Below are 19,226 nucleotides of genomic sequence, written 5' to 3'. Positions count from 1 at the left end.
TTTTCGTTTTCCTAGCTTTTTTTTTTTTTCCTTTTTTTGTGTTTACCTAGCTAGGATCGATGCAGTCTCTAATGTTTGTAGTAGTTCCAAATGTCGGAACAGGGTAACTAGAAAATTCAAGATAACATATTACAATACAAGCATCGATTTAAAAAAAAAGCCAGATCGATAGTCTTGCAAACTGTTTCTAAGATTCGAAGCATAGTTTAGGTCTCATTCAAGGGTTATCCGTATGTCGAAGCATGCCAAAATAAAACTTAGTCTTCCAATGGTACTAATAAATCACATATACAGATGAAATCATCATTATAGTGTTCAAATGGCTAAATGATCATTTTATATTAGCTGCTCTATGCAAAGGATAATGAACCTAAATTTGGACCATGGGACTATGATCATTAATTAGTAGTGTCAAATCCACTTATAAGGATTTGCCACTACACGAAAATGGTGTTGAACATGTTAATGTTCTGGCTGAGAAATTAAGATAGCAGCTTGTTTGAGGAGTTCTTTCGGGTCAACCGGAGGAAAGGGAGAAGGATTCAAACTGCTATCTCAGGTTGATCTCCTCATCATATGGGCAATTTCAAACTCAAAATTGATAGAGCTTTTCATTCACAGTTTAGGGCTGGTGGTGTTGGTGTAGTCATTCATAATGACAAAGGGAAAGATGGAAAGTTCGATCGCTAGGCACTACCACTTCCCCTAAACATGCAGAAATTTCTGCGTTTTACATCGGATTGAAATTCTAGTTAGACGGCAGGTTTTCCTCTATAATGGCTGAACCATATGCTCTATCTGTAAGACGAGGAGAATCTAGCTTGCGTCTGATGGTAACCTCTTTGTAGAAGTTTAAGGGTGCATGTCTTCCAAAATAAAAATGTTTAAAGGGGTTTATGGATCAGTTTCATAAGGTTTTAGGTTATAATTCCTAGAAGTTGTAATAGTGTGGCTCAAAGATTAGGAGGCTCCTCCTTGGCTGGAGAAATCCTTATTGGATGATATGTTTGTACCCCTAGGATTCCTTCTATACTGAACTATCTGCTTTTGCTCAAAAATAAATTTCACTTTTGTTGATGCACAAAATTAGCGAGGACTTTGGTACAACAGAAAGTGTCAAGTTTGTGACCTTCGCTAGATTGCTCCGGTCACCAGTGTGGGTAAGTATGTAAAGAGATAGGACCAGGGAAACAAACACAAGATGTACGTGGTTCACCCAGATTGGCTACGTCCACGGAGTAGAGGAGTTCTCATTAATTGTGAAGGGTTTAGACAAATACATACGTTCAAGCTCTCCTTTAGTGAGTTCTAGTGAATTATTTAGTACAAATGACATTAGGGATTATTGTGGGAGAATGATCCCCTTTTATAGAAGAGACTTTCTAGCTTTGTTCTGACATTGACACGTGTCGTGCTGTGATTGGCCTCTGATATCAACATGTGTTGTGCTGTGATTGGCCTCTGATATCAACACATGTCGCGTTGTGATTGGCCTTCTGGTTGGAGGGAAAGTCTTGTGGGTCCTTCATGGTATACTATTGATCGGTGCTCAGTACTTTCGGGATTGGTCAAGTATGGTACAAACAGTGCTCCCCTAAGTTCCTGAGTGGGAGAAGCTCCTCAGTTGGGGACTTGCAAGATCCAAGCCATTGAGTAATCACGAAACTTCTAAGTACCGAAGCATGATATCATTTTCATTTGCCTCTGCCCCATAAGTAGATGTGGCCTCTTCTCTAGAAGTACTTTTCCTCAATCCAGGAATGGTATCTTTAGCTGATGTTGATGCACAAGGTAATGTATCATTTTCCTTTGAAGCTTACTTGTAGTTTTGGGCTTAGTCAAGTGCGATACAAACCCTATAGTAGGAGTCCCCCAAGTCTTTGAGCGAGGAGATTTGCTGAAAGAGGTAACAGACAAGGTAAACAATCAAAGTTCTAAGCAATCAGTCTTAGATTGGAAGTTTTATTTTGGGTTCTGGCTGATTGTTCTTTTTCTCCTTGTCTTGCAGACCGCAACAAGGACAAAGAAAAGGACATGGAGAAGAGATGATATGAGATATTTTTGCTTTAAGAGAAGTAACGGATGAATCGGCATGTGTTGTACTTGTTGACTTTCCACAGGCTTATTCTTAAACTGGGTTAAAGCGTTTTCCGATTTCGTCCAAAGGAGCGAGCCGACTCAAGAATTTGAGGGTCAAAACAAGTCCGTCAAATCTGGAGTACGTTTGATCCTGATGATATGGGATACTTCTGCTGTTGACAAAGTAGTGGATGTGGTATGGCAAAAGGCTGTTGAAGTTTCTCGATCTCTTCAATTAGAGTAATGATGCCGAGCTTGGATTTAACTTAGACTCTTTCGTCTGGATTGTGCAGTTCTACAGGAAGGGCGTCGTGCTGTAGTGATCTGTTCCAGCTCATCTTTGAACCTTCTGCTTCAATTTTTTGTATAGCAGAAGTGGTGTGCAACCTTTGCATTTAAATGGTCATTCAGAGCACTACTTCTCAGCGATTCATCCATGCTTGGCGGCTTTAGTGTAAAGAGCCAATATCATACCAACTGTTCTGAGGTATTTGCCGAAGGAATTCGTGACCTTGACAACAGTTGAGGATGAGTAGTTGAGAGCAATGCTAGGTACGCAACCATGTAAAGGCTCCGGGCAATCAGTTCCAGATCGGATGTTTAATTTCAGGTTTCGACTAATTGCTTCTTTTCTCCTTGTCTTGCATGTAAAAACAAGGGTAAAGGAAAAGACAGGGAAAAAGCATGATATGTGATACTCTTGATTTTGACTCTGATGATATGAGATACTCTTGTTCTGGTGTGACTTATTTGTAGAAGTATTATCTCGAGGGAGGGGGGAAGGGAGCTGAGTATTTCGAGAGACTTCGTTGGGAGTGCCCTCTCGGATGTGAAGAAAAGTTGAGCATTTTTTTTGGTAGGTCTGCCTGGTTGTGGAGGATGAAGGTCGACATACATAGGAATTGTCTCAATAGCGAGTAGTAATGATGTGCATTTACCCTTCTCGGTTAAAGCAATGTAGTAGCCGCTGCAAGATTCACGTGTTTGAACTTTGTCAGAGCACTTTGAAAAGCTGATGTTGCGTGTGAAGATTGTAGACAAATTTTTTCCAAGGAAATCTGGCTCTCGAAGTTCGGAGAGCGGTGCCTCTTCGATTTTCAAAACAAACAATCTTGCTAGGGATTTGGTTTTCAAGATTCGGAGAGCGATGCCTCTTTATTTTTTTGAGTAAGCAATCTTATTGGGGATCTGGTTCTCGAGATTCAGAAAGCTGTGCTTTTTCAATTTCTGGGCAAGCAATCTTGTTGGGAGTGCTTTCTCGGATGTGAGGAAATGTTGGGCATTTTTGCAAGTCTGCTTTGCCACGGAGCACGGAGGTTGACACACATAGGGATTTTCCAGTTATCAAGCAGTGGTGCTGGTCCTTTACCATTATGGGTAATAGTAGGATAGCTGGACCTTCAAAATTTACGTGTCTTAACTTTGTCAGAGTTCTTTGGAAAAGTTATTATTGGTATTCGAGGAACTGATGTTGCGTGTGAAGATTGCTAATAAATTTTACTCAGGAAAATTTACTTCTCGAAATTTGGAGAATGATACTTTTTCGATTTTTGAACAAACGGCCCTGTTGCCCTTTCTTTTATAGGTGCACCAATTGTGTTCAAGAAGTACATTCAGAGAGTTACTGCTTGTAGGAATTCCTCCCTTATTTTCGTACTTCTGAGATTTATTGGACCTATTTTTCCTTCGTCATTTCTGAAAATGTCTGGCCCATCCGACCGTCATTTTGACTTGAATGTTGGTGAAGAGGCAACCATGTCTTCTCAAGACAACATATGGTGCTCATCCTTCTTATCCCCTACTGGTCCTCTTACTATTGGGGACTCTATGATGAAGAATGACATGACCGCTGCGGTGGTGACCAGGAATCTTCTCACTCCCAAAGATAACAAACTACTTTCCAGACGGCTCCATGAGTTGGCTGTTAAGGATTCTTTGGCTCTCAGTGTTCAGTGTGCGGGTTCTGTGTTTAATATGACCCAACGCCTATTTGCTCAAACCCGCTAAGTTGAATCATTGACGGCTGAAGTGGTAAGTCTCAAACAGGAGATTAGAGGGCTTAAGCACAAGAATAAGCAGTTGCACAAGCTCGCACATAACTATGCTACAAACATAAAGAGAAAGCTTGACCAGTTCAGGAATCCGAGGGTCAGATTTTAAATGATCATCAGAGGTTTGTGAGTTTGTTCGAAAGGCATTTATTGCCTTCGTCCTCTGGGGCTGTACTGAAGCTCCAAATGATCAACCTTCGGTGCCTCCTCTTTCTGGGATTCTGCCCAGTACTGAGGCTCTAAATGATCACCCTTCGGTGCCTCCTATTTCTGGGGCTTTGCCGAGTGCTGAGATTTCTCATGAGCAACCTTTGTGAAAGCCTCCTCCTGTTTGTTTGTTTTGATTCATGTGTATGCATGTATTTGTAATTTATCGAAGATATCAATAAATAGGCTTAACTTCATTCAACGTATTGTGTTAAATACACTAAGGCATCATTCACTAAGTTCTTTGAATTTTTTCTTTTGTTGAAGTTTGCACGTTGAAACTTCGTGGGTGGATCCTGCAGGTTGAAATAATGCTCCCTTAATTTCCCGAGTGAGGAAAACTTCTCGGTTGGAGACTTGAAAAATCCAAGTCACTCAGTAGTCGCGAAACTTTCGAGTACCGAGGTGTAGTAGTATATGGTAGGAGTCCCTCAAGTCTTCGGTCGAGGGAGTTGACGAAGAAGGTGTCTTGCTACTAGTCAAGTTTCAAAATTAATAAAACCTCACCCTTTTCTTTTCTATGTGGTAGTCCAAAACCCCTTCTTCATATATATATATTTTTATGAAGGTTGTTAGGCCTAAGGAAAAAAAAGAGCCCTAGCCCTTTACACCTTTCTTTTTTTTTTTTTTTTTTTTTTTTTTTGAAATTGGTAACCAGGCCCGAAGTAGAAGGTGCAGTCTTTGACTGGGTTTTTTCTATGCCCTAACTGCACAGCAGGTCACGTGCTTCTTCCTCAGCCTGTCCATCTTCTCTGCGCAGCTCCCATTGTTCTCCTATGTAGCTCTTCAATATAACACCATCCTCTGCAGCTCAAATCGCAAAGCCATCTTCACAAAAGTTGTTCCTTAACTTGTGAACTACAACATATCCAAATTTGAGATCCATCGGAGTAGTACAAATCCAGACATTCAGGAATGTTGAGTGACTGTGCATCATTTGTCTGTCAACCCGTCAGACCTGTTGTGAGTTTCGAAACTCCATTTTTTCTTTCTTAGATCAGCATACTTTCTTCATCGAAGTTGTTCCTTAACTTGTAAAATACAACATATCCAAATTTGAGATCCATCAGAGTAGTACAAATCCAGAAATTCAAGTAGATGAGTGACTGGTCATCATTTTTCTATCAACCCGTCAGAACTGTTGTGAGTTTCGAAACTCCATTTTCTCTTGCTCAGATCAGAATAATTTCTTCATCGAAGTTGTTCCTCATCATCTCTTCCATAACATATCAAAAATTCAGAATGAACTAACGGTTAAATAATTCCAGATCTTCGAAACATCACAGCAGCTTTGAAATCTGCAGGAATCCGACTGTCATATTGGAGCTTCAACACTCTAATTTCCTTCGCTTAAACAGAAACAGTTCCTTCTTGAAAGATTTTCATCTGCTCAAGAACTATAAGATGTTCAAAATGCAGCTCTACTGGGGAAGAGCAGAAGTTGCAGAAATTTGATAGATGAAAGGAGACGGAAGAGGGAAAGAGAGAAAGAGGTTGCTTGGGTTGGATTTCTAGTCTGGGGAGATTCCAGTTTTTGTAGCACCTTCATTACTGGTGAATTTCTTGTACTTTTGTTCACCATTAAATTTGGAACTTTGACTTGTTCAACCACAAAGCTTCACCCACAAAGTTTCACCCACAAAGCTTCACCTACAAAGCTTCAACCACAAAGCTTCGCCTACAAAACTTCACCTATAAAGCTTCACTACAAAACTTCAACACTTAAACATATAAAAGCTTCACATACTCTTGATCAAGATAGTGTGAAGCTAAATCAAGTTTGGTGTCCTAAAATAGCTTCAACCATTCAAGCTATATATCCAACCAAAAACCTACAATCAATAAACCTTACCTATTAAACTATTTTCCAAACACAAAACCTTGCTCCAAATAAACAAATTTTGTCCACAAAACCCAAGATTCTCTTGAATCTGTACAAAAACACATGGGTAAACGTAAACATTTTTTGTTTTACACCCATAAGGTCCCAAGATTCTCCTTCTTATTTATTTCTTTATATATGTTTCCAAAGATATTATAATAGAGTAAATAACAAGTCAAAGTTCCAAATTTAATGGTGGACAAAAGTACAAGAAATTCACCAGTAATGAAGGTGCTACAAAAACTAGAATCTCCCCCAGACTAGAAATCCAACCCAAGCAGCCTTTCTCTCTCTCCCTCTTCCATCACCTTTCATCTATCAAATTTCTGCAACTTCTGCTTTTCCCTAGTGGTGCTGAATTTTGAACATCTTATAGTTCTTGAGCAGATGAACAACTTTCAAGAAGGAACTGTTTCTGTTTAAGTGAAAGAAAATTAGAGTGTTGAAGCTCCAAACATGACAGTTGGATTCCTGCAGATTTCAAAGCTGTGATGTTTCGAAGATCTGGAAGTATTTAACCGTTAGTTAATTTTGCATTTTTAATATGTTATGGAAGAGATGATGAGGAACAACTTCGATGCATAAAGTATGTTGATCTGAGCAAGAGAAAATGGAGTTGCGAAACTCACAACAGGTCTGACGGGTTGACAAACAAATGATGCATGGTCACTCATCATACCTGAATTTCTGGATTTGTACTGCTCCGATGGATCTCAAATTTGGATATGTTGAAGTTCACAAGTTAAGGAACAACTTCGATGAAGAAAGTATGCTGATCTGAGCAAGAGAAAATGGAGTTTCGAAACTCACAACAGGTCTGACGGGTTGACAGACAAATGATGCACAGTCACTCATCATACCTGAATTTCTAGATTTGTACTACTCCAATGGATCTCAAATTTGGTTATGTTGTAGTTCACAAGTTAAGGAACAACTTTCGTGAAGATGGCTTTGCGATTTGAGCTACAGAGGATGGTGTTATATTGAAGAGTTACAGAGGAGAACAATGGGAGCTGCGCAGAGAATATAGACAGGTTGAGGAGGAAGCACGTGACCTGCGCAGTTAAGGCACAAAAAAAACCTAGTCAAAGACTGGGCCTTCTACTTTGGGCTTGGTTACCAATTAAAAAAAAAAAAAAAAAAAAGGTGTAAAGGGCTAGGGTTCTCTTTTTTTCTTGGGCCTAACAACCTTCATAAAAAAATATATATATGAAGAATCCCAGAAAGAGGAGGCACCACTTCTGCTATACAGAGAAGATTGAAGCAGAAGATTTAGATATATATAGAGCCTCAGTATTGGGCAGAATCCCATAAAAAGGAGGCACCGAAGGTTGATCATTTGGAGCTTCAGTACAGCCCCAGAGGACGAAGGCAATAAATGCCTTTCAAACAAACTCACAAACCTCTGATGATCATTTAAAATTTGACCCTCGAATTCCTGCAACTGGTCAAGCTTTCTCTTTATGTTTGTAGCATAGTTATGTGCGAGCTTGTGCAACTGTTTATTCTCGTGCTTAAGCCCTCTGATCTCCTGTTTGAGACTTACCATTTCAGCCGTCAATGATTCAACTTAGCGGGTTTGAGCAAATAGGCGTTGGGCCATATTAAACGCAGAACCCGCACATTGAACACTGAGAGCCAAAGAATCCTTAACAGCCAACTCATCGAGCCGTTTGGAAAGTAGTTTGTTATCTTTGGGAGTGAGAAGATTCCTGGTCACCACCGCAGCGGTCATGTCATTCTTCATCACAGAGTCCCCAACAGTAAGAGGACCAGTAGGGGATAAGAAGGATGGGCACCATATGTTGTCTTGAGAGGACATGGTTGCCTCTTCACCAACATTCAAGTCAAAATGACGGTCGGATGGGCCAGACATTTTCAGAAATGACGAAGGAAAAATAGGTCCAATAAATCTCAGAGGTACGACCGGAGACTTGGGGGACTTCTACCATATACTACTACACATCGGTACTCTAAAGTTTCGCGACTACTCAGCGACTTGGATTTTTCAAGTCCCTAACCGAGCAGTTTTTCTCACTCGGGAAATTAATGGGGCATTATTTCAACCTGCAGGATCCACCCACGAAGTTTCAACGTGCAAACTTCAACAAAAGAAAAAATTCAAAGAACTTAGTGAAGGATGCCTTAGTATATTTAACACAACATGTTAAATGAAGTAAAACTTATTTATTGATATTTTCGATAAATTATAAATACGAGCATACACATGAATCAAAACAAACAAACATGAGGGGGTCTTCACAAAGGTTACTCATGAGAAGTCTCAGCACTCGGCAAAGCCCAGAAAATAGGAGGCACCGAAGGGTGATCATTTGGAGCCTCAGTACTGGGTAGAACCCCAGAAAGAAGAGGCACCAGAGGTTGATCATTTGGACCTTCAGTATGTGGTACATCCCCAGAGGGCGAAGGCAATAAATGCCTTTCGAACAAACTCACAAACCTCTGATGATCATTTAAAATCAAACCCTCGGATTCCTGCAACTGGTCAAGCTTTATCTTGATGTTTGTAGCATAACTATGTGCGAGCCTGTGTAACTGTTTGTTCTCGTGCTTAAGCCCTTTGAACTCCTGTTTGAAACTTATCACTTCAGCCGCCAATGATTCAACTTGGCGGGTTCGAGCAAATAGGCATTGGGCCATATTAGACACAGAACCCGCACACTAAACACTGAGAGCCAAAAAATCCTTAACAGCCAACTCATCGAGCCGTCTGGAAAGTAGTCTATTATATTTGGGAGTGAGAAGATTCCTAACCACTGCTGCAGCGATCATGTCATTCTTCATCATAGAGTCCTCAATAGTAAGATGACCAATAGGGGATAAGAAGTATGGGCGCCATATGTTGTCTTGAGAAGACATGGTTGCCTCTTCACCAATATTCAAGTCAAAACAACAGTCGGATGGGCTAGACATTTCAGAAATGACGAAGGAAAAATAGGTCCAATAAATCTCAAAAGTACGAAAATAAAGGAGGAATTCCTACAAGCAGCAACTCTCTAAACGTACTTCCTGAACACAATTGGTGCCCCCATAAAAGAAAGGGCAACAAGGTCGTTTGTTAAAAAATCGAAGAGGCAACACTTTCCGAATTTCAAGAAGCGGATTTTATTGAGTAAAATTTATTAGTAATCTTCACACGCGACATCAGTTCCTCGAATACCAAGGATAACTTCGCCAAAGAACTCTGACAAAGTTAAGACACGTAAATTTTGAAAGTCCAACTATCCTACTATTACCCACAAGGGTAAAGGAACAACACCACTACTTGATAACTAGAAAATCCTTATGTGTGTCTGATGTGAGAATTATACGCGCACAAATTAAACCCTCTTTTTGACAATTGTAGTAATGATGTAAGTAGGGATCGTTCTGGACCGGGGATTAGGAGGGATTGTTAATCACTTGGATTTGACTCAAAAACGTAAAAACACAATATAAAACACTATACTAGACTCAAAGAATGCAAAACTAAACAACGTAAAATAAAGTTTAAAACATTAAACTAAACTCAAAGAATGCAAAACTAAACAAACGTAAAATACTTAAAACAAATCAAATGACTAAGACTTAACAAAATATTGGGGGGGGGGGGGGGGAAGTTTGATTTGACGAAAATTGAAATAACAAAACAAGTTAATAAACTAAGCAAATTGTAAAATGAATTTGGATTTAATGAATGGAATGAAGGCTAGCTAAGGGGTTCTTCTCCACACATGTTACACTTGCATACAATATTGATTCTCAGTTGATCTTTCGATAAATTATGAAACTCAACGCCCCGGGTCAATTAGGTCCGCTTAAATTAACCGTCAAGTTTTCCTTAAGTTAATGAATTGGATGGGTTTGCGCAACGCAATTCACAACATTCTCCAAAAGTCCTTTACGTGAACAGCACAATAAAGATACAATCAAAGATCATTAAGCATTATGAAAACTATAAGTGTTGACGAGGCATTCGTTACTATGATGAGCATGAAACTCGTGCCAAGAATTCATTTAACGCGATTGTTTATAAGCAACCTCCACTACTTGTGAATATAAGTTCATAACGATTAGGTGAAACTCACTTATATTCTAGCGTCATATTCATGCATGAAAATTAAGCGCGCATTCTCAATAAACATACATAAATAAGTTATCAATCAAACGGTTAAACAAATTGAATCCACAACTTATGAAATTCCAACGAAAGTTAATCAATTCATATTGCAAACATAAACATAGTTTTGAATCACCCCCTAGCTAAAGGGGGTTTAGTTCCTCATAACTTTGAAATCAAAGAAACACCTAAACATTCCAACAACTCAAACTTGAATTGTATGAACGTTTAGGCACTCTTCTCTTCCATTCCTCATACGTACAAAACAAAGAGAATTGAATTTAAACATTGAAATCAAAGAAACACCTAAACATTCCAACAACTCAAACTTGAATTGTATGAACGTTTAGGCACTCTTCTCTTCCTCTTCGTTGTGGCACAAGGTCTAAGGAGATGTTTAGGGCTTTAGGTGTATGTGGAATGGAGTGGGGAATGGTTGGAGTGGCTGCAATGGAGGAGAAGAAATGGTGCAGAAATGGAAGGGGATTTGCACGGCAAGGGGAAGTGTTTGTGTTGTGTGTTGTGTTGTGGTGAATGGAATGGATTGTATGAATGCATTGCATGGTTTTATAGGGAGAGAATGGAGGGGAAAGCATGTTAATGGCAGCTAGGATGAATGGTTAAAGGGGTTGCTAGGTTGGAAATGTTTAAAGAGTGAGGGAATGCATGTGAAAAACAGCTAGGAAAAGTTGGTGGAATGCTGGAATTGCATGAGAGTGCACGGCAAGGGCTTGTTTTGGGTGATTATGGGTGCATGTGGGTGAAATATAGAATGGGAATGCATGTGGCTGCAAGCTAGGGTGAATGATTGAAGTGGGAATGGAAGAATGTGGCTGCAATGATGAAGGGAGAAGGCTGAAAATGTCAAGGGAAGGCACGACAATGTTGTTGTTGGTGTGATTGTTTTGTGTTGTGAATTATGATGAATGCATGTGGATTAAAGAAGAATATGGAAGTGAATAAATCATAATAGGGCTGCAAGTTTAAAGGGCTAGGGTTTAAGTACATAGAATGGGCCTAAAATAGGTTGGTTTGCATGGCATAGAATGTGTTTGTGTGCATGTGGTTGAAATTGGTGGGTTATGCATGGGTTAGGCCCTTGGTTTTATGTCCTAAGGTGCATACAAGGCCTTCAATTTCATCCAACATTTTGGCTCCAAGCATAAGCTATCCATCCTTAGCCCAATAGTGCTCCAAAAGGCCCCTAAATGCACTTCTTTGCTCCTTAAGCCCTTAGAACCTGAAAACATACGAAACTAACTTAAAAGACTTAAAGAACTAAGAAATAACAACGTAAATGTACGAGAACAAGCCATTTAAGTCGCATGAATATGCTCCTATCAGTGTCAACCTCAGTGCTCCGTGGCAAAACAGACTTGTAAAAATGCCCAACCTTTCCTTACATCTGAGAAAGCACTCCCAACAAGATTGCTTGCCCAGAAATTGAAGAGGCACCGCTCCCTGAATCTCGAGAACCAGATCCCCAATAAGATTGCTTGCTCAAAAATTGAAAAGGCACCGCTCTCCGAATCTCGAAAACCAAATCCCCAACAAGATTGTTTGTTTCAAAAATCAAAGAGGCACCGTTCTCCGAACTTCGAGAGCCAGGTTTTGTTGGATAAAATTTATCTATAATCTTCACATGCAACATTAGCTTTCTGGATACCACATACCACTTTTTCAAAGAGCTCTAACAAAGTTAAAAGAAGTGAATCTTGCAACAGCCACTACATTGCTCTGACCAAAAAGGGTAAAAGAACATCATTATTACTCGCTATTGGGACAATTCCTATATATGTTGACCTCTATCCTCCACAGTCAAGCAGACTTGCCAAAAAAATGCTCAACTCTTTCTCACATCCAAGAGGGCACTCCCAATGAAGTCTCTCGAAATACTCATCTCCTTCCCCCTACCGATAATACTTCTACAAACAAGTCATGCCAGAACAAGAGTATCTCATATCATTAGGGTCAAAAGCAAGAGTATCCCATATCATGTTTTTTCCCTTTCTTTTCCTTTACCATTGCTTTTACATGCAAGATAAGGAGAAATGAAGCAATCAGTCAGAACCTAATATCAAACTTCTGATCTAGAACTGATTATCCAGAACCTTTGCATGATTGCTTGCCTAGCATTGCTCTCGAATACTCATACTCAACTGTTGTCAAGGTCACGAATTCCTCTGGCAAATACCTCAGAACAGTTGGTAAGATATTGGCTCTTTACACTGAAGCCACCAAGCATAGATGAGTCGTTGAGAAGTAGTGCTCTGAATGACCATTTAAATGCAAAGGTTGCACACCACTTCTGCTATACAAAAGATTGAAGCAGAAGGTTCAACGATGAACTGGAACATATTACTACAGCACGATGCCCTTCTTGTAGAATCGCACAATCCAAACGGAGGAGTCTAAGTCAAATCCAAGTTCGGCATCGTTGCTCTAATTAAAGAGATCGAGAAGCTTCAACAGCCTTTTGCTAACACCGTCGCCGAAGAACAATGCCTCACCATACCACATCCACTACTTTGTCAACAACAGAAGTATCTCATATCATCAGGATCGAACGTACTCCAGATTTGACAGACTTATTTTGACCCTCAAATTCTTGAGTCGGCTCTCGCATTTGGAGGAAACCGGAAAACACTCCAGCCCAGTTCAAGAATAAGCTTGTGGAAAGTCAACAAGTACGACAACATGTGCCGATTCATCCGTTACTTCTTCAAAAGAAAAAATATCTCATATCATCTCTTCTCCATGTCCTTTTCTTTGTCCTTATTGCGGTCTACAAGACAATGAGAATGAGAACAATCAGCCATAACCTGAAATAAAACTTCCAATCTAAGACTAATTGCTTAGAACTTTGATTGCTTACCTTGTCTATTACCTTTTTCGACAAATTTCCTCGCTTAAAGACTTGGGGGACTCTTACTATAGGGTTTGTATCGCACTTGACCAAGCCCGAAAATACAAGTAAGCTTCAAATGAAAATGATACATTACCTTGTGCGTCAACATCAACTAAAGATACCATTCCTGGATGGATGAAAAGTACTTCCAAAGAAGAGGCCACATCTACCTATGGGGCAGAGGCAAATGAAAATGATATCACGCTTCGGCACGTAGAAGTTTCATGGTTACTCAATGGCTTGGATCTTGCAAGTCCCCAACTGAGGAGCTTCCCTTACTGGGGAACTTAGAGGAGCACTGTTTATACCATACTTGACCAATTCCGAAACTATTGAGCACTGGTCAACAATATACCGTCAAGGACCCACAAGACTTTCCCTCAAACCAGGAGGCCAATCACAACGCGACACGTGTCGATATCAGAGGTCAATCACAACGCAACATGTGTCGATATCAAAGGCCAATCACAGCATGACACGTGTCAATGTTAGAACAAAGCTAGAAACTCTTTTCTATAAAAGGGGATCGTTCTCCCACAATAATCCCTAATGTCATTTGTACCAAACTATTTACTAGAACTCATTAAAAGAAAGCTTGAACCTATGTATTTGTGTAAACCCTTCACAATTAATGAGAACTCCTCTATGACATAGCTAATGTGGGTGAACCACGTACATCTTGTGTTCGTTTCCCTGTCCCTATCTCTTTATATACTTACCCACATTGGTGACCGGAGCAATCTAGCGAAAGTCACAAACTTGACACTTTCTATTGTACCAAAGTCCTTGCGGACTACTGAGCACCGATCAATAGTATATTGTCAAGGACCCACAAGACTTTCCTTCCAACCAGGAGGCCATTCACAACGAGACACGTGTCGATATCAGAGGCTAAACACAGTGCAACACGTGTCGATATTAGAGGTCAATCACAACACGACACGTGTCAATGTTAGAACAAAGCTAGAAACTCTCTTCTATAAAAGGGGATCATTCTCTCACAATAATCCCTAATGTCATTTGTACCAAACTATTTATTAGAACTCACTAAATGAGAGCTTAAACTTATGTATTTATATAAACCCTTCACAATAAATGAGAGCTCATCTACTCCGTGGACGTAGCCAATCTGGGTGAACCATGTACTTCTTGTGTTTGTTTCCCTGTCCCTATCTCTTTACATACTTACCCACACTGGTGACCGGAGCAATCTAGCGAAGGTCACAAACTTGACACTTTTTGTTGTACCAAAGTCGTCGCTGATTTTGTGCATTAACAGCTTCATTGCCTCGTTGGCTAATCATAAAGCCCAAAAATTTTCCATAGCCTACGTTGAAGGCGCATTTGTTGGGGTTCAACCTCATTCGATACTTCTTCATGATGGAGAAGGTTTCAGACAGGTTGGTTATGTGTTGGTCAGCATGTTTGCTTTTGACTAACATATCATCAACATAAACTTCCCTAATCTGGTCAGCGAACATTGAATTGACTAATCTCTGTTAAGTCGTTCCTGCATTCTTTTGGTCGAATGACGTGACTTTATAGCAATATAGTCCTCTGTCAGTAGTGAAGGTCGTGTGTTCTTGGTCCAAAGGGTTCATGAGGATTTGGTTATACCCTGAGTAAACGTCCATGAAGCTCAAGAGTTCACACCCTGCTGTAGAGTCTATAAGTCTATCAATGAGAGGAATGGGAAAGCTATCATTTGGGCATCCTTTGTTTAAGTCGGTGTAGTCGCCACACATTCTCCATAAGATCTTTTGAAGCAAGAGAATTTCCTTGGTCAAATATTTCTTAAAAAGGACCACATTTGTTACCCCTGTTGGATAATTGACTTCACGGACGAAGCCTATGCTTTTGAGTTTTTCAACTTTAACCTTTATTGCCTCGTATCATTCAGCATCATAAGATATTCACTTCTGTCTCACCGGCTTGGTCTTGGGATCAATACTCAAGCGATGACATATGATATCAGGAAAGATGTCTGGCATGTCTTTGTATAACCAGGCAAAGACTTCAGTGTTCTCTTGCAAAAAAGCGATCAATGCCAACTGAATGAGTGGTAACAAAGTGGTGCCAATCTTCACTATGCGGTCCGGATAATCTTTTGAGATAGTGACATTCTCCAACTCTTCAACAGGTTGTGCTTGCTGGGTGAAAGAGTCATCTCGAGGATCATCGGTTGACTGTTACCACCGTGAAGATCCAAGTTGGCTTTGTTCAAACTGGTTTTTATAACTTGGTCATGTATAGAAAGTGTTTCTTATGGCACAGACAAACGTTGTTGCTTAACTGAAGTGTTGTAACATGAGCATGCACTAAGTTGATATCCTCTGATGTAACCGTTGCCATAGGGGGTTGGAAATTTCATCAATAACATATGTGTGGATACCATGTCCTTAAGATCATTGATGCCCGTGCCCCCAAAGATGACATTGCATATCGTTGGGCAGTCAACCACCAGGAAGTTAGTGGTGATGGTGGCAGTGTAAGGGCATGTACCAATGGTGAACGGTAAATGTATGCTCCCTAAAGGTTGCACGACATCACCGGAAAAGCTTATCAGAAGAGAAACTGAGTGATCGAGCAAGTGTTCAGCTACATTAAGTGCCCTGAAAACTTCAACAAACATGATATTGACCGAAGCCCCCGTGTCTACCAGGATTCGTCGTACATCAAAGTTGGCTATATAAGCCTCCATGATCAGTGGGTCGTTTGTGAGGGTAGGTGATACCTCTTTCTTCCTCAGGGTAGAAACATATTGGATCCCAGTTAGGCTTTTGATACTTGCCTCCCCTAAATGTTGGCATTAATCATGTACTTGAAGAAACAGTCACGTAGGCCTGCCGTGAAGGCTTTGAGGGCGGTCTTATCATCTGCCTCAGCGCAGCGAGAATACTCATGGCTGAAACGGCCAGCATACTTTCGTAGTGACTCGTCCGACTTCTGGAAAATAGTGTACAAGTCATCTGCAGAGTGCAAGCGATCAGTCTGGAAGATGTGTTGAGAGACAAACAGTTTAGAGCTCCACCAGAGAAAATGGAAGGGAAGATGAGACATCGCTCTTCATCGGTATGCATCCAGTATGCCATTGTGGACTTAAAGAGATTAAGATGTTCAATCGGATCCTCCATTCCAGTGTAAAGTTGTAAGCCGAGTTTTTATTTTGTCTTCACTTGAAGGGGGTGTTAAGGATCCTCCTTGTAAGAGGGTTAGGCTTGGGTTGGTTCCAATCACGTATCTCAGCCTGACCTTTAGCCTTCAAATTGTTTACTTCCTCAATGAGCTAAAAGATAAGGGGGTCCTGAGTGGAGTCATGTACTATTGGAGTTTTCTTTTGTATCCATTGCCTCTTAAAAGTAGGAAAGTTTGATCAAGAATGTGTGACTTTTCCTTGGACTCGCCGTACTGACTTCTAAAGCGAGTCTGTTGGAATACTTCCGAGTCCCCTGTACCTTCATGTTTTTCTAGAACCTGTCGCTCTTTCCTTAGATTGACAGCTGGCCTAGGTCGTGGGAGGGGAACGAGTCTTTCAAAAACCCTTGGGTCATTGATCTTCGAGCTTATGTGGATGGGATTTTCTCGACGTTGTCTCAGGAAGTCTTGACAGTCGCGATAAATGACTTTTGATCCTTCCCCTCGCTCTGCAAAGAGGTGTCTTCCTCCATTTCTCCCATTTTGGGTCGAAGCAGCTAGGCTGAGAGATGCCTCATGTTGATCAAAACCTTGATGATTAACTCGCTCTTCATTAGAAACAGCCATGTCGAAGATCGGTGACCCTCCGTGTTGGGGGCACCCATTTAGTGGTTGACTTCCATGGGGACGATGAGCTCATGTGTTTGAGTATGCCTAGCCTCATGGAGCATCTCGAAGAGTTTCTCATACTGCTCTTGGAGGACCTCATTCTTCAATGTTATCATGTTGTTCTGAGCTTCCAACTCTTCGAATTTAGCTTAAAGAGTGAACTTCTTTCGTTCCTTCTTTAGCTGCCTTACACTAGGCGCGAGGGGGTGTCGTTCTGTGTGCTGTGGCTTCCTTCGCTCCCCATGTTGAAGAGGGATGCCTGGTCAAAAGAGGGTATACGAATGGTGGAAACCAACTTGACAAAGCTGAAGAGAGTAGGAGTAAGTGTGATTCCCACAGACGGTGCCAAAGTTGATGCACAAAATCAGCGAGGACTTTGGTACAACAGAAAGTGTCAAGTTTGTGACTTTCGCTACATTGCTTCAGTCACCAGTGTGGGTAAGTATGTAAAGAGGTAGGGATAGGGAAACAAACACAAGATGTACATGGTTCACCTAGATTGGCTACGTCCACGGAGTAGAGGAGTTCTCATTAATTGTGAAGGGTTTACACAAATACATAGGTTCAAGCTCTCCTTTAGTGAGTTCTAGTGAATAGTTTGGTACAAATGACATTAGGAATTATTGTTGGAGAATGATCCCTTTTATAGAAGAGAGTTTCTAGTTTTGTTCTGACATTGACACGTGTTGTGTTGTGATTGGCCTCTGATATTGACATGTGTTGTGATGTGATTGGCCTCTGATATCGACACATGTCGCGTTGTGATTGGCCTCCTGGTTGGAGGGAAAGTCTTGTGGGTCCTTCATGGTATACTGTTAACCAATACTCAGTAGTTTCGGGATTGGTCAAGTATGGTACAAACAATTTTCTTTGTTCTATAGGTTAACAATACGACAACATAAGATGCTAAATGATTTTCATATGTAATATGTATGCATAAATAGGTATTGAACTATGAAGGTCAAATATAAAACCTTCCACTTACAAGTAATTAAAAATATAGAGGACTACTACTGGACCACAATACTAGTAGAGGGATAGTGTAAGGTTGAATATCATACTTTCTACCCATTTAAACAAACTTCAAATTCTCCAGTACTCCTTGGAAGATACAACAATCTATAATTCACCAAGTCTAAATTGATCTTGGTATTGTGCCCAAGATCTTCTGGGATAGTGTAAGGTCGAATATCATACTTTCTACCCATTTAAACAAACTTCAAATTCTCTGGTACTCCTTGGAAGATACAACAATCTATAATTCACCAAGTCTAAACTGATCTTGGTATTGTGTCTAAGATCTTCTGTATTGAGCTACCAAGCAGTGGGATAGTGTAAGTTACACTAAGAATCGATTGAATAACCATTCGTTTTTAATTTCTAATTTTTATCTTGGGAATTGTTATTGGCACTCCAAAATTCTCATTCTACACTCCAAACTTTCTATATTTCGAAAGAAAAATACACTTGTGAGGAGTGTAGAATGAGATTTTTAGAGTGTCAATAACACTTCCCTTTATCTTTTGTGCTTGTAATACCAAGAAAGTATATTGAAAAAAAATAAGAGAGGAAGAAAAATGATGAGCGAGTGGATAAGAAATAAAAAAGAAGGAACACAATATTTACCGACACAAACTTAAAAGTTTATCCAGACTTTTGAAAGAAAGGTTAGTCAATATTCATATTGGCTACACTAGAAGAAGCTTAACATACTTGGCTGATTATATGTAAGGAGCCATTCTTTCTTATATGAAGACGTGACAATATTTTAAGGCACAAATATTATATTCAAAACTATTTATTCTCGTTATTATTATTTAAATATTATCTTTAAAAAAATATTTAATTTGGAGACTGTTTGGCCATTCATATGTGTCCAATAAATCAACGGTTATGGTAACAAGTAGCATCCTCATCATGATGAAATTAAATGGCCTCCAAATCAAATAAATTTTTTAAGAAAGAGTCTTTATATGATGACAATAAAGAAAATGAACACACTGAACAGTTATAATTATGACATTTATATGGTAAAATAATGCAACGTCTTCTAACTCTTTATATGTAACGTAGATGGTGAGTAATAAGACTCGGTTTAAATAAGGAAATGGCCTTCCTTTTGTGAAACTTGCTTTTACTCATCCTCCCTTTCATTTCAATAGAAGTTTGCCTTGG

At 40.0% G+C, this 19,226-nt stretch overlaps 1 protein-coding gene and 1 pseudogene across 1 annotated transcript; one reads left to right on the top strand and one right to left on the bottom strand.

The window, feature by feature from the left end:
* The first annotated feature begins 3,780 nt into the window (after nucleotides 1–3,780).
* LOC148693169 (uncharacterized) lies at nucleotides 3,781–4,447 on the top strand (annotated as a pseudogene).
* Nucleotides 4,448–15,160: 10,713 nt separating this feature from the next.
* Nucleotides 15,161–15,948, bottom strand: LOC148693168 (uncharacterized). Its single transcript, XM_088680322.1, has 2 exons — nucleotides 15,640–15,948; nucleotides 15,161–15,433 (listed from the first exon to the last, which is right to left on the bottom strand). Exons 1-2 carry the CDS (start codon nucleotides 15,946–15,948, stop codon nucleotides 15,161–15,163), a joined length of 582 nt encoding a protein of 193 aa, XP_088536448.1.
* Nucleotides 15,949–19,226: the final 3,278 nt, after the last annotated feature.

This window comes from Pyrus communis, chromosome 11 (assembly GCF_041283825.1).
Source record: "Pyrus communis isolate YQ-2024b chromosome 11, ASM4128382v1, whole genome shotgun sequence".
Taxonomy (NCBI): Eukaryota; Viridiplantae; Streptophyta; class Magnoliopsida; order Rosales; family Rosaceae; genus Pyrus; species Pyrus communis.
Note: the sequence above shows the minus strand (reverse complement) of the source record. Positions and strands in the feature narration are given on the sequence as shown.